At 52.0% G+C, this 13538-nt stretch overlaps 1 protein-coding gene across 7 annotated transcripts in view; it reads right to left on the reverse strand.

The window, feature by feature from the left end:
- Nucleotides 1-6009: 6009 nt before the first annotated feature.
- Pou2f2 (POU class 2 homeobox 2) overlaps nt 6010-13538 on the reverse strand; it is an 85856-nt gene continuing 78327 nt past the window's right edge. For 4 of the 7 annotated variants that reach the window (XM_026786319.1, XM_026786320.1, XM_026786315.1 and 1 more), the window contains 8 exons: nt 12461-12622; nt 12166-12307; nt 11916-12064; nt 11660-11836; nt 10281-10347; nt 8493-8694; nt 8312-8385; nt 6010-8038 (listed from right to left, as the gene is read on the reverse strand). In XM_026786319.1, the coding sequence (XP_026642120.1) occupies nt 7713-8038; nt 8312-8385; nt 8493-8694; nt 10281-10347; nt 11660-11836; nt 11916-12064; nt 12166-12307; nt 12461-12622 (1299 nt within the window). In that variant the 3' untranslated portion in view covers nt 6010-7712. The remainder of the gene's footprint in view (nt 8039-8311; nt 8386-8492; nt 8695-10280; nt 10348-11659; nt 11837-11915; nt 12065-12165; nt 12308-12460; nt 12623-13538) is intronic. The other 3 variants (XM_026786318.1, XM_026786322.1, XM_026786321.1) reach the window with 3 other exon arrangements.

The raw sequence follows: 13538 nt of genomic DNA on the forward strand, positions 1-13538 counted from the left end.
AAAAAAAAAAAAAAAAAAGAGGAAGTTGATCAACCCCCTGAGAGCTTTGATGGCTTTTGAGCCTTAGCCCTAAAGAAAGATAATACAGACTTCCCAAATCAGTGGATGTTACATGTCCCCTTTCTAAGATGTGCAGCCAGCCAGCACACCCAAGGTGTAATCCAGGAGCCTGCACTGGGCGAGTAACGAAAGTGACCTCAGGCTCTTCTAAGAAAGGCTTTCCATGCCTCACTCCCTTTGTAAGAGGACTGTTCTTGTGTACGGCCCAGGCTCCTTGCCTCAACCTCCGCATACCAGAGTTGCCAGCCTCTGCCACCACACCCGGCTGCATTGCCTGCTTTATTTAGAATTTGCAGGAGCAATAGCCAAGGGAACATAGCACTGCCCACTAGTGGCTTATAAAACTTGACAGAGAGGCCAGCTAACTAGGCAGGGCATGCCCAAGAGCCTGGACATTATTATGCTCCAGGTAGATGCATAGTGGAGGCTTCAGGACCAGAGCGTGCTCTCAAGTGTAAGTCATGGGACATCTATGGTTCTGACCGCAGCCCCTCAAAGGCCAGCGAAAATCTTCCTCAGCCAACTATACTGACTTAAGAGGGGAAAGTGCTTTAAAAAAATAATGGAGTTGGGGGCTGGAGAGATGGCTCAGAGGTTAAGAGCACTGGCTGCTCTTCCAGAGGTCCTGAGTTCAATTCCCAGCAACCACATGGTAGCTCACAACCATCTGTAAAGAGATCTGGTGCCATCTCCTGGCGAGTATATATATAATAAATAAATTTTTAAAGAAATAATGGAGATGGAACCCATGGCCTCACATATAGCTCATTTCTCCAATCTTCAGCCTTTCCTATTGGCTCACCTGGATCCCAGCACCTGTGTCCCAGACAGGACGCAACAAGGACAAAAGAAGGCCAGTGGCTCTGTTGAGACCAGTTCTGATTTTTAGTGGTAGCATCTGGGAGTCACCCCAGCCCTGACCTGGGAAGTTGCTTCGGCAAGTGACTAGTTCGAGATGGCAGGATAATCTGAGTTAATGTCCCTCAAAGGAGGCACATACGTTGTTATTCAATCTTACTTCAAAGTCACCGTGTGTGCACGCATGTGCATGTGCATGGCTGAGGGGGGGGGATTGAAACCTTAGACTAGGGAGCCATATCCTCAGTCTCCTCCCCTTTTTGAGCCAGGGTCTTTTTGTGTAGCTCAGATTGCTTCAAACTCTCATTCTTCCAGCCTCATGTATTATTCTCATTTTTGAGACAAGATTTTTGAGCCCAGGTTGGTCACTTAAGTATACAAAACTGATCCTGACCTCTGCCTCCTGTGTGCTAGGATTAGTGGTGTGTGTTCATGTTGTATGTACATGTGGAAGCTTGAGGGTAACCTCACTGTCCTCAGAAATGCTGTCCACCTCCTTTGAGACAGGATCTCTCCTGCTGACCTGGAGTTGAGCAGTTATGCTAGACTGGCTGGCCTCCCCATTCGCAGGGCTCCACCTCTCTCTGCCTTCCTAGTGCTGGGGTTCCAGGGATGGATGGAGGCATTTTTACATGCATCTGGGGCTCCACTCCAGATCCCTGTGCTTGCAAGACAAGCACTGAAGATTGAACTCTTATTATTAACTTTAATTAATTTTGGTTTTTCAAGACAGAGTTTTTCTTTATAGACCAGGCTGTCCTCTAACTCAGAGATCTGCCTGCTTCTGCCTCCCGAGTTAAAGGAATTAAAGGTGTGTGCCACCACTGCCCCAGCCTATCAACTCTTTTTTTTTTTTTTTTTGGTTTTTCGAGACAGGGTTTCTCTGTGGCTTTGGAGCCTGTCCTGGAACTAGCTCTGTAGACCAGGCTGGTCTCAAACTCACAGAGATCCGCCTGCCTCTGCCTCCCGAGTGCTGGGATTAAAGGCATGCGCCACCATCGCCCGGCTTCAACTCTTATTTTAAAGGTCTCTTTAGTTCTTTTGGGAGGCACCCAGGAAAGGAGGTGGCCAGTATTGGCTGATGTCTTGGCTTCTTCGTGGCTTTTACTGAAGACAGTGTTATAGAGAGGCTGGGTCTCACTGTGGAGACCTGATTGGCCTGACACTCAGTGTAAGAGACTGGCCTCAAACTCAGAGATCTGTCAGTTTCTTCCTCCTGGCTGTTGGAATTAAAGGTATCCACCACCACGCCCAACTCTCCTAATAATTTAACCATCCCGTTCAGTTCCGCAACTCCACGAGGTAGGCATTGTCCTGTCCACCACGGAAGCCCGTGAGGTATGCACTGTCCTGTACTATAGAACCACTGCAGCTCATGCCTACTGAAAAATGGCAGAACTGAGATTTTTGAATTTGAATTCTTCCTAAATCCCTCAAATTTTCTGAACGTAGAAAAAACATTCAGGTCTTCTAACCACTGTGTCCAATTTTCTGAACGTAGAAAAAACATTCAGGTCTTCTAACCATTGTGTGTGTGTCTGCCTAGAATGGCCTTGCACTCACCATGTAACTCAAACAAACCTGCCCCCGTACAAGGCAGTGATCCTCCTGCTTCAGCCTTCACTGGGACTCCGGCGCCAGGCCGCCACTCCTGACCCAGTATTGGAACAGAATCATTCTTTCCCCTCCCCAGTTCACGTTTCCAACCCACACCCTGACCTGGCTTACTATTCCCAGGAAACAGAAGGCCAAGAGACACCAGACATCATTTCTCTCTGTACAATTTTTAATTTTTTATTTTTTGATGTTTGTTGTTCAGATGAATGACACAAGTTACAAAAACGGGGCCATTAAAAGAAGCACATTGTACAATGAACAAGCAGATTGAAGTTAAAAACACTGAAACACTAACCCGCTACCACAAGAAGAGACAGGGAAGGGATCTGAGGGGAGGAAAGGGGCTGCCAACACGGGCGGGTCAGACAACCAAAAGGGGAGCGACCTCGATGGGCCTGTGGGTCACTCCAGGGCCCACTTCCTGGCCCACTACTTACCAAGGCTCCCCACTCCTGTCTCCTCCACCTGGGCATTCAAATAAATAGGTGAGGGACAGCCACACCCAAAAAGGAGGAGCCAGTCAGATCTTTACCAGGCAAAGTGGTCACTGCCCTAGTGCTTGGCCTTGGCAGGTGACAGTGGTGGCAGTCAGGGGCCAGAAGAGGTGACCAACGACTAGGCCTCCTCTTCAGCCCCAAAGATGTCTGCCCTGCCCCCACTCCCCAGCTATGATCCAAAGGCCCTCTGTTCAGAAGCCCCTGTCACCCTGCAATTACATAAATAAATAAATATTGAGCCCCTGGGCTTAGAGGACAGGTTGGGGGAAGGGCAGCAGGGCTAAAGGAAAGGGGGGGCAGGGAAATAGGGGGTCACAGACAAAGTAAGTAGTCGTCTCCGTCCCAGCAACACTTTTCTGGATTTTTTTCTTTGCTCCTTTTTGCTTGTTTAGGAAGGAGCCAACACCAAGGACAAATACTTAAAAATATACATTATTTTTTCTTTTTTTCCCGAAGCCTTTGTCATCGTCGTCTTGCTTTGGAGACTGCTGAGGTCAAAGTTTAAACCGCACAAAAGAACCGCGGCTTAAAGTTTTGGTGGGGTTTTTTTTGTTTGTTTTCTTTTTTATTGTCTTTTTATTTGTTTGTTTTGGGTTTTTGTTTTTTTATTTTTTTATTTTTTTAAATTTTTTATTCTAATTTTTTTCACTTTTTTTCCCAACGTATAAAAAGGTAGCGGAGTTGTCTGTGGTTTTTTTTTTTCTTTTTTTCTTTTTTAAATGGTTAAATCTTTGGTTTGTTTCTTTTTTCTCTTGGAGGCCTTTATCTCTCGCACTTGCCTTTCCCACTCAGAGACAGGTGGGGGCCATGTGTCTCAATCTTGCTCATTAGTCTCTCTCACCCTGGGTGAGATGGAGAGAGAGGCACCCTTGGAATGAGCTGAAGGAGAAAAACTAGTCAGGCCAAGAAGTCATTCCCCTGACTTGACTAGTTCCTGGCTGGAGCTCCCAGGGTAAGGGCTTGGAGACTCTCTTGGTCTTCTGGGAAGATGCATAAGACCCCAGTTTCTAAAGGGGCTTGGGAACCCCATCCATCCATCCATCCATCCATCCCTCAACCACCCCTATACATACATCCAGCCCCTTCCTCCCACTTCTGTCCCTACCCTGTCCCTCCAGAAGGGAACAGAGAGGCGGTTTCGTTACTGGCATTATTTTTGGCACAAATGGCCCCCCGTTGGGGCAGACCAGTCTCTGCTCCTCCCTTAAGGGGAGTCAGGGCTGGGAGAAGGAAAAGTCAGAGCACTGCCTTCACCCAGTCCACTTAGCTCTCCCTCAGCCCAGGCCCCTGGTCCACCATCTGACATCTAAGCTGGCGCAGGGTCTCCCTCCCCCACTCCATATAAAGCGTCCTAGCCCTCCAATCTCGCTCACACACAGACACACGGACACAGGCTCTGTACAGACCACAAAATAAAAACGATGAGATAGTTTTGTTTCCTGGAGTCGAGGCTGGGGTGACGGAGTGGAAGGGGCAGGTGGGGGCAGGAGGGACTAGAAGTCTCCCCCACCTTCCCAAACCTAGCTCCCCCAAGCCCCAAGCCCCTTGCCCTGGCTGGCCCCCAGCCAACGATATTTGGTTTCTTTTTTTTTTTTTTTTAACATTAAAGTTCTGAGGTATTTGGTGCCTTATCTCGAGTCCTCGGAGGAGGGGTTCCAGGGGGGGGGAGACCTGGGGCTCACCTGCCCCTCCCTCCCGCCCTCCCGCCCCTTCCCAATATTTGGTTTCACAGCTGTAGTTAAAGCTCGGGATTTGGTTAGTTTTCCCCTCCCAGGATTTTTTTCCTTGTTTTTCATTTCCGAGTGTGGGGGTTGGATGGGGAGGGTCCCCACCACCTCCAGTGCATGGGGGTCCCCTCCACCAATGTCAGGGCATCTGCCCATCCCTGCCCCCTGCTTCCTGCTCTCTTTCTACCCCACTCCTCCACACTGGAGTAGGGAGAGGTCTTGATAGGGAGGAAGCAGGATGAATTGGGTGGTGAATCCTGGATTTTTCTCTTTTTTTTTCTTTTTTTTTTTTTCTTTTTGGTCTAGAATCATAGTTTATGTTTGAGTCATCTCCACCATGCCTTCCATGCTGCCTGTCTTCTCAGAGGGTTTTTGGGGGGTTGTTTGGTTGGTTGGTTGTAACTCCTTCATTCTGCTCTGTTCAAATGTCTTCCTATCCGGTCAGGAGCCCTTGGCCCCTTCTCCAGCTGTGGGTTGGGGTCCAGGCCCTCTCGCTAGCCGCTTCTCAGGAACGTATAATGGACAAACTCAGAGGTAGGGTGAGGGCAGGGAGTCGGTTCAGCAGAGCTGCGTACATTCCAGCGAGGATAGGTGGACGAGGTGCCAACCCCATTGGTGTAAGGCACCCAAGGCCCCGAGTTAATCTGGAGTTTCTGCTACCTCTGGGGCCCAGCCCGACAGTTTTGCTTCTGGGTGGGAGAAGGGAGACCGGAAGAAAAGAGAACGCTGAGACCTAGGGGCTCTGGCTGCCTCTCTCCTCAGAGTGTCTAGGATGGAAGGGGAGCCCTGGGCCATTGCCCAGCTCTTCCCTCCCTCTGCTCCTGCCCAGCCAGGGGCAGGGGTCACTCTGATTTCAATGGCTCGCGTCCTTCACAGCAACTTTGGTTTGAGGAGAGATACAGAAAGAAGGCTATCAAGAGATGTGAGGGAAGAATGAAGAGAGGAGAGGGGGGAGGGAGAGGAAGAGAGGAAGGAAAGGAGAGAAAAGAGAGAGAGAGAGAGAGAGAGAGAGAGAGAGAGAGAGAGAACAGAAACAGAGACCAAGAGGGAATCAAACTACCCAACAGTTGGTTTTCCTTCACCCATTCTTTTTGCTTTCCTTTTTTTTCTTTTAAAGCTTTTTCAGTTGATTGGGGGGAGGCAGGGAGGGAGCTTGGGGCTCTTCACCCTCGTCCCTGACACCCTCTCTCAGCCCCACCCACCCGCTTCTGTCCACCCTGGCTGAGGGACAGGCCCCCCCAGCCCCCCCTCCAGCTTTCCGAAGACGACGTCCATGAGGTATTTGTGAAGAGAAAGAAGCATCCATCGTTCCATCCGCCTTGGGGACCAAAGGCCTGGACCACTGTGCAGGGCTTGGCTCCACCTTGCGGCTCCTTCTTGTCTTGAAGAGTCCTAGTCTTCTTTCCCATATATATATATCTATATATATCTATAAATTCTTTTTTCTAGTTTTAATTTATTGTTTGTTTGGTTTTCTGTTTTTGTTTTTTGTTGTTTTGTTTTTTGGTTCAAAACTTTGTTGACCTCCACGATAGAAGGAGGACAAGGCGGCTCCCAGCAGCATCCCCTCTGTCCACTGTTGAGATATGTCCAGGAATGGGCAAGTACAGGGTCCAGCCAAGACTCGTGGAGGTCTCATGGGAGTGGTGGCCACCACAGTGCCCTCTTGCATGGGGAACCACAGGACATGGCAATGTCACCACCATGTGGACCCTGATGGAGATGCCATCCGGAGGAGCCCACAACTGGGGTGTGTGCGTGTGTGCATTGGGGAAGGGAAGGGAGAGGTATCTGCCAGTGTCAGAAAGGGCATAGGGTGGGCGGAGTGAGGTGAGTTATCTTTTTGGTTTCTGGTTAATGTTAAAGAACGTGAAGGATTCCACGGATAGGCACTGGAATATGATTTTTTTTTTCAGGGAAACTGACAGACAAGATGGAAAGAAAGACAACTTGGATGCTCTCACCTCATCGCCCTTTGCTTGAAACAACCACCTTCCCAGTCAGGGGAAGAGGAAGACTCCAGACAGAGAGGATGATGGAGCTGAGGAGGGGCTTTGGAGAGCTGGAACTTGGCAAAAAAATAAAATTAAATTAAAAAAAAAAAAGGCCTAGCCCACCCTTCAAAGGGAGAGGAGAGGTACAGGGAACAAAAAGCCCATACCCAGGCCTTCCTCTGAACTCTCCCCAGGCTGGGGGTTTGGGGGATTAAAGCAAGACCCCCTGCCCTGTCCGGGAGAGCTGGGGGGCAGGGGAACACACGGAAGGGACACATTCTGTTGAGCACAACGCTAAAAATTCTGTACATCCTTTGGGTGAAGCTACTGAATATTTGGTGTAAGGTTGTTCGGTCCTTCCTCTTGCCTTCTGGAAAAGACCATTTGGCAGGTGGCTCTGGGCCCTGGGCCTCCTGCCCCAGGCAATGCCCTGTCTCCATTGGCCCAGGGCTGGGGCTGGGCCAGCAAGCCATCACATTCTCTAGTTCCTTCTCTGCCACCCCCAGCGGGGGGTAAGGTTAGGAGTTGTTCCCACAGCCAGGGCTCAGCGGCATGAGGTCCGACCTGCTGGAGGCTGCTCCGCTCCTGGCTGAGGGTTCTTATTTGGTGTCATAGCAGTGAGCACTCCAAGATCTGGCTCGCAACTGGTTTTTGGTTTGTTTGATTTGGGGGGGGGGGGTTGTTTGGTTGGTCTGGGGGCGTTTTTGTTCGTTTGTTTTCATCTCTGGTTCCTTTAGGGAAGCTGGTTTCTGTTGTGAATATTTTTGGTTTTCTCTTTTGTTGGTTTCTTTTTGTTTTCTCTCTTAATTTTTTTTTTTTGGTTGATTTTTGGTATTTCCTCCTTTGTCACTCCTGCTCCCAGGATCCACTGTGTCCCCCACCAGCCTCCTCGCCCCTTCTTGGGTGGGGGACCAATGTCAGGGGAGTGAGAGGAGCAGGAGGGGAGGCCTGGCGGGCTCTCACTCGGCCTTGGACCCTGCCTCGGGACCCCCTGGGCCTCCGGGGGTCTGTGCTGCCACCTCACTGCAAGTGGAGGATGATGAGGACGAAGAAGACGAGGAGAGCCCAGGAGACTTGCTGGAGATGGAGGCTGCCACAGCTGCAGCTGCTGCTGAGACCAGGCCCACGCCTGGCGGGGCACTGAGCAAGGGCAGCCCAGCGTGATTCAAGAAGAGAGGCGAGGTCACTAGGCCAGGGCTCCCTGGGGCCGCACCGGCTGCCCCCAGCACCAGGTTCCCGCTGCCATCAAGGCTGGTAAGGGGCAGGGTTCCACCAGAGGCCAGGGCTGGTGAGGAGAGAAGAGGCTGAGCTGGAGGTAAACCCGGCCATGGAGACCTTCGCCTCCTTGTGCCCTGCCTGAGCGCCCCCGGCTCCCCATCTGAACCACTGACTCCCATCAATCAGTAGCCCTCACACCTTCCCCAAACACAGACGGGGATGAAGAGGCAAGCAATGCAGTGAGCAGGGCGGGATGACATGGCTGGGGTAGCAATGAGGGGGCTCAAGGCCCAGTAGGGGCAGGACTGGTGGCAATGGGGTGACATGAGGCAGCACGCACCTTGGATAGTGGCCAAAGGGTTGTTGCTCATGAGGGCTGGACTCAGCCCAGAGCTCAACCCCACCATTGTGCTTCTGCAAGAGCAAAGCAGAGGCATTAGCAGGGAACCCAGGACAGAACTGGGGTGCATCTCCCCACCCTGCAAGCAGCTGCGACCTCCCACCTGTAGTTGCGCACTTACCCCGTGCTGGGGTTCAGGCCCGACAAGCCGATAGCTGAGTGGCTGCCTTGAGGGCTTGGGTTTGTGCTGTTGGTGGTGGCCGGGGGTGGGGGAGTGACAGAGGGGATGGAATTGAGGGGGGGCGCAGCTACGCCCCCACCTCCACCCCCTCCTGCTGTCCGGCTGGGGTGAAGCGTCCCCACAGCTGAGGATAAGGTAGTAACTGTCAGAGAGAGACAGAAAGCACAGTCTTCAGCTTTCTCCGGTCCCTTGTTAAGGAAGTCACAGCAACCCCTATTGCACACCCAGAATCTCACCAGTCAGAACAGCACACTATCCCATACCCCTCCCTCATAGTCCTTACACCCCCATCTCATGACAGTCACAATAATCACTGGCACTGACTGCAAACCATGCCCCCAAACACCCTGACATTGACAAGAAATGGGTTGCCTAGGAGACATGTTCCTATGGCTCCCTCCAGGGGCCAAAATGAGTCCCCAGGACTTCTGTGCTGCTGGGAGCTTAGGAGTGGGCCACTGAGGACCAAACTGTTGGAGCCAGAACAGATCCCATGGTTAGTCCCAGCTATGCCCCGTGGCGAGCACCTCAACTTCTCTCACCTTCAGGTCCCTCATGGAAAATGGGGAAAAAAATAGGACCAATCTCATGAGCCAGGTGTGAGAATTTAGTCAGTTGATTATACTTTATCAAGAACCTGGACCAGGGAGTGCCAGTTTCTTCTTACTAGTTCATAATCCTCCACTTAACTATTTCTTAACCCGAGAGGACTAGTAGAGCTTGTGTTATTAAAAAATTGTACAGGGGGCTGGAGAGATGGCCCAGAGGTTAGGAGCACTGGCTGCTCTTCTAGAGGACCTGAGTACAATTCCCAGTAACCGATGGTGGCTCAAAACCATCTTTAATGAGATCTGGTGCCCTCTCCTGCCATGCAGGCAGAACACTGTAAACATAATAAATAAATAAATCTTTAAAAAAATTGTACAGGCTAGAGAAGTGGCTCCGCAGTCAAGAACACTGGCTGCTCTTCGAGAGGACTCAGATTCCATTCCTAGCACCCACATGGCAGCTCACAGCTGTCAGTAACTCCAGTTCCTGGGGATCTGGCGCCCTCTTCTGGCATCTGTTGGACACCATGTGTTCACGATGCACAAAAGAACACATAAAATAAAAACAAACATTTAAAACCTTAAAAAAAACAATCAGTTGGGTCGTGGTGGCACATCTTTAATCCCAGCACTCAGGAGGCAGAGGCAGGTGGATCTCTGAGTCTGAAGCCAGCCTTGTCTACAGAGTGAGTTCCAGGACAGCCAGGGCTACACAGAGAAACCCTGCCTCAAAAAACCAAAAGAGAAAAAAAAAATCAGACTGATGAGGGCCCCAGAGCCCTATGCACATTGATGAAGCTCCATCATTGAGTCTGTACCAGTTCCTCTTTCTAGAATGTGTGTGTGTGTGTGTGTGTGTATACAGATCTTGTGTGCGCGTTATACACTCGTGATAATTATAATAAAACCTGAAGCTCAGAGACTCGAAACAAGTTCCTGAGCTCGCAGGGCATACACATGACAGGCACCAGGGACGACTCAAGTGTGTCCCCTTCCAGCAACCTTCACACTTTCTCACGGGGAACCGTGAAGCTGACTAGGGGTTGCTCTGGTGGACAATGTGAGGGACCTGCCCACTGCTCTTCCTGTCCCCCACCACCACCCAAGACTCAGCCTTTGCTAACCGTCAGACTGTGGCCCTTGCAGCGTCCCCCTAAGCCCCCCTCAGCCTGCCTCTAACCTGTTGTGCTCAGGCTGCTAGAAGCTTGGGACAGTGGTAAGGTCCCTGCGCCCCCTTGGGGTGTGACCTGGGGAGAGAGGAAAGAAAGTACGGTAAGACACTGTCCCAGGGGAGCCTCCCACAGTGTTCCCTGTGCACACGGCTCCAGTTGCCCCCACACAGAGTGGGGTAACAGGACTCCAGGAGCAATGCTGCATTTAGATTCTGCCACTCATTTTCCATCATCCTCTCCCACATGTACCCCAGGTAATCCTGGGCCACAAGCAGAAGGCGCAGTGTGACTCTCAGCTGAGAGAGTCCGCCATCTCTCCTCTGACACCATCCTGTCCAGCTACTGTTCCTGAGGAGCTGCGGACTGTGACTGACCAGCTGCTCTGTCTGGTCCTGCTGTTCGCTCTCCTGCCTGTGTAAGAGTCCAGCAAGCCTGGATTACATAGTAAATGGGAGAGGGGGGAGGATCAGGAGATCAGAGCCTCTCCCCCAAATGAAAGGGCAGATGTGTCCTGAGGCAGTCTCACCCCGCCTTCAGTCCTAGAAGCCCTAAGCCATCTCCCCACATCTCTCTCCCACTCCAAACCTCTTACTAACCTGATGGAGATTCCTGGTAAAACGAAAGGCATCTGCCCCTGCAGGAACTCCACTCCCAACCCCCTTCCCAGCAGCTTTCTCTACACTGCCTTGCGCTGGGATTTGGTGCATCTTGGCATCTGCGCCCGTGTGCATCTGGACCTGGTAGCAGGTGGCCCTCTTGGTGGTCCTCCTTCACATGGCTGGCTAACTTGCAAAGGGCCCCTCCTTCCTCCCCAGCCCAAGAGTTGAGGGGTTTCTCTCTGGACATCAGAGTCCTTTTCACAAACAGAAATAAAGGGATGGAACAAAGGATGTCCCCAGTGTGTCTGGTTGTGGTGCTGCAGGTACCTCAGGGGTCTAATGGTGGCCCTGCCTGTCTCAGTGGGTGGGAGCCCGTGTAGTCCTACCTGGGTCATGATGACCAGTCCTATCCCTCCCTCATGGTGATGCCAGTGTGTATGTGGGAGCCTGTACCCACCACATAATACCACAACTGGGGCCTGGGAGATGGTTTGGTAGGTAGAGTCGCTTGCTGCCAAGCCGAATGACCTGAGTTTGATCCCTGGAACCTTCATGGTGCAAGGAGAGAGCCCACTCCCAAGAGTCGTCACCTGACCTCTACTCAGGTTGGGAGGCATGTTTTCCTGGAAACTAGGTTCCTTGGTGACCGTGATGTGTATGTGACATAGTGCCCCCAGAACCAGCTCCTCTGGTCTCTCTTCTAAGTAAGTTTGCTTCACCCAGATGCCTATAGGTTTGTGCCCCGACCCGAGTCCCACACCTAGCCCTCCAGCCCCAGCTCTGGGTACCAGGTGAGGGCTGTAGCTGGTCGGCTTTCCCGGGCTGGGCAGCATGGGGGCGGCACTGCAGGGGTTGATGCGTTTCTCCTTCTGGCGCCGGTTGCAGAACCAGACGCGGATCACTTCCTTCTCCATGTGCAGCTGCTCCGCGATCAGCAGGATCTCCTCTGAGGTAGGCTTCTGGTTCTACAGGCAGAGAGAGTTGTTGGTGGAGCTGGGTCCATCTACCTGATACCCTTCCCGGCCGCCAGGGGGCGAAGCTCACCGCTAGAAAACTCTTCTCTAAGGCGAAGCGGACATTCGTCTCGATGCTGGTTCTCTTCTTGCGTCTCCGCCCCGGCAGCCCGTCGAAACCCAGGCTGGGGCTGCTCAGCTGGTTGGGGCTGGGTAGGCTTGAGTCCACAGACATAGTTTCTGGAAAGACAGGAGACAAGGATGTGAGTGATCGCTTTCCACCCTGTTCTAGTCAATACCAATTCCTTGTGAGTTCCGTTGGCACCTCTGGCCAAGCTCACCTGCGTCATTGAGCCACTTCTCCAGGAGGGGCTTGAGTTTGCACATATTCTTGAAGCTCAGGTTAAGGGCCTCGAAACGGGAAATGGTCGTCTGGCTGAAGTCGTTGCCATAGAGCTTACCCATGGCCAGGCCCACATCACCCTGGTCCAGAGAGGAGGAGGTGAGGTTTTGGAAGTCAAGGCGGGGTCTCCTGGTCCAAGGCCAGATCCAAACACTCCATCAACTGATCAGGACCCCTGCATCTTCGTTCTGTCACCCCCCGCACACCCGCCGCCCCATAAAGTGGTCCCAGACCTGCGTGAAGCCCAGCTTGATGCGGCGTTGCTTGAAGGTGCGAGCGAATTGTTCCAGTTCCTCCAGGTCGCTAGGCTCCTCAGGGTGGGATGGCGGCTCCAAGCATTTTGGGGGCTGCGGGTGTGAGAGGTGCGGGTCGGGCAGCGTGGGGCGAGTCACAGCCTGGTGGGGTGGGCGGGTGGATGGGATGCAGGATGGAGGACCCGAATGTGCCTAAGCAGTGGTTGTGCGTCTGCCCTCTTCGGATTCCCCTTACCTGCCCAGGACACCCACACTAATCGCTAATCCTGTTAAATGTGTGGCTCTGTTGTTCACCATGGTCCTCTCAATTACCAGAACTCTTGGCCTTCCCTAAGAGACCTGAACTCCTAGAAGGAGCAGCCAGTGTCTTTATGTGATGGCTCAATGGGTTCAAAACCTAGAGGTGGGGGCAGTGGGTTCATCCTCCATCACCCTTCACCACTGACGTTTGGAGTAGCGCAGACAGTCTTACCCTTCCTTGTGCCTACATTCCCTTCCATAGAATGGACACCATCACTATGACTCTGCCTGCCCACTGAATTGTTAGGGATTAAGGTTACTAATTATCAAACTGTCCAACGCCCCCACACACATAGGTACAGGGTGAAGTCTGAGGTTCCATCTACAGATGTGGCGATAATGTGTAGAAGTCTGGACTGTAAATGAGTACTGTTTAGGCTGAGGATGCTGAAGATGGGGAGGTGGTGCACGCAGAGGACGGAAGGCATATGGGATCTATCTTGAGCTCATTTTCACTGTGCATTTAAAGCTGCTCTAAAAAAAAATAAAAGCCTGAGAGCACACGTACAGCAGCGCAGGAGAGCAAGACAGGAGGTTCTGAATTTTAAGGTCAGTTTGGGCTACAGTATGAGTTCAGTGCCAGCCAGAGCATCTCAGAAAGATCATCTCAAATTAAAATGTGAAAAGAGGGCTGGCTGGGGACTTAGTTCAGTGATAAAAACCTCTGCCTAGAATCCCCCAGTGAGGGGCTGGGGTGTGGCTCAGCGGTAGAGCCCCTGCCTAGAATCCCCCAGTGAGGGGCTGGGGTGTGGCTCAG

Source organism: Microtus ochrogaster, linkage group LG4 (assembly GCF_000317375.1).
Source record: "Microtus ochrogaster isolate Prairie Vole_2 linkage group LG4, MicOch1.0, whole genome shotgun sequence".
In the NCBI taxonomy this organism is placed as follows: domain Eukaryota; kingdom Metazoa; phylum Chordata; class Mammalia; order Rodentia; family Cricetidae; genus Microtus; species Microtus ochrogaster.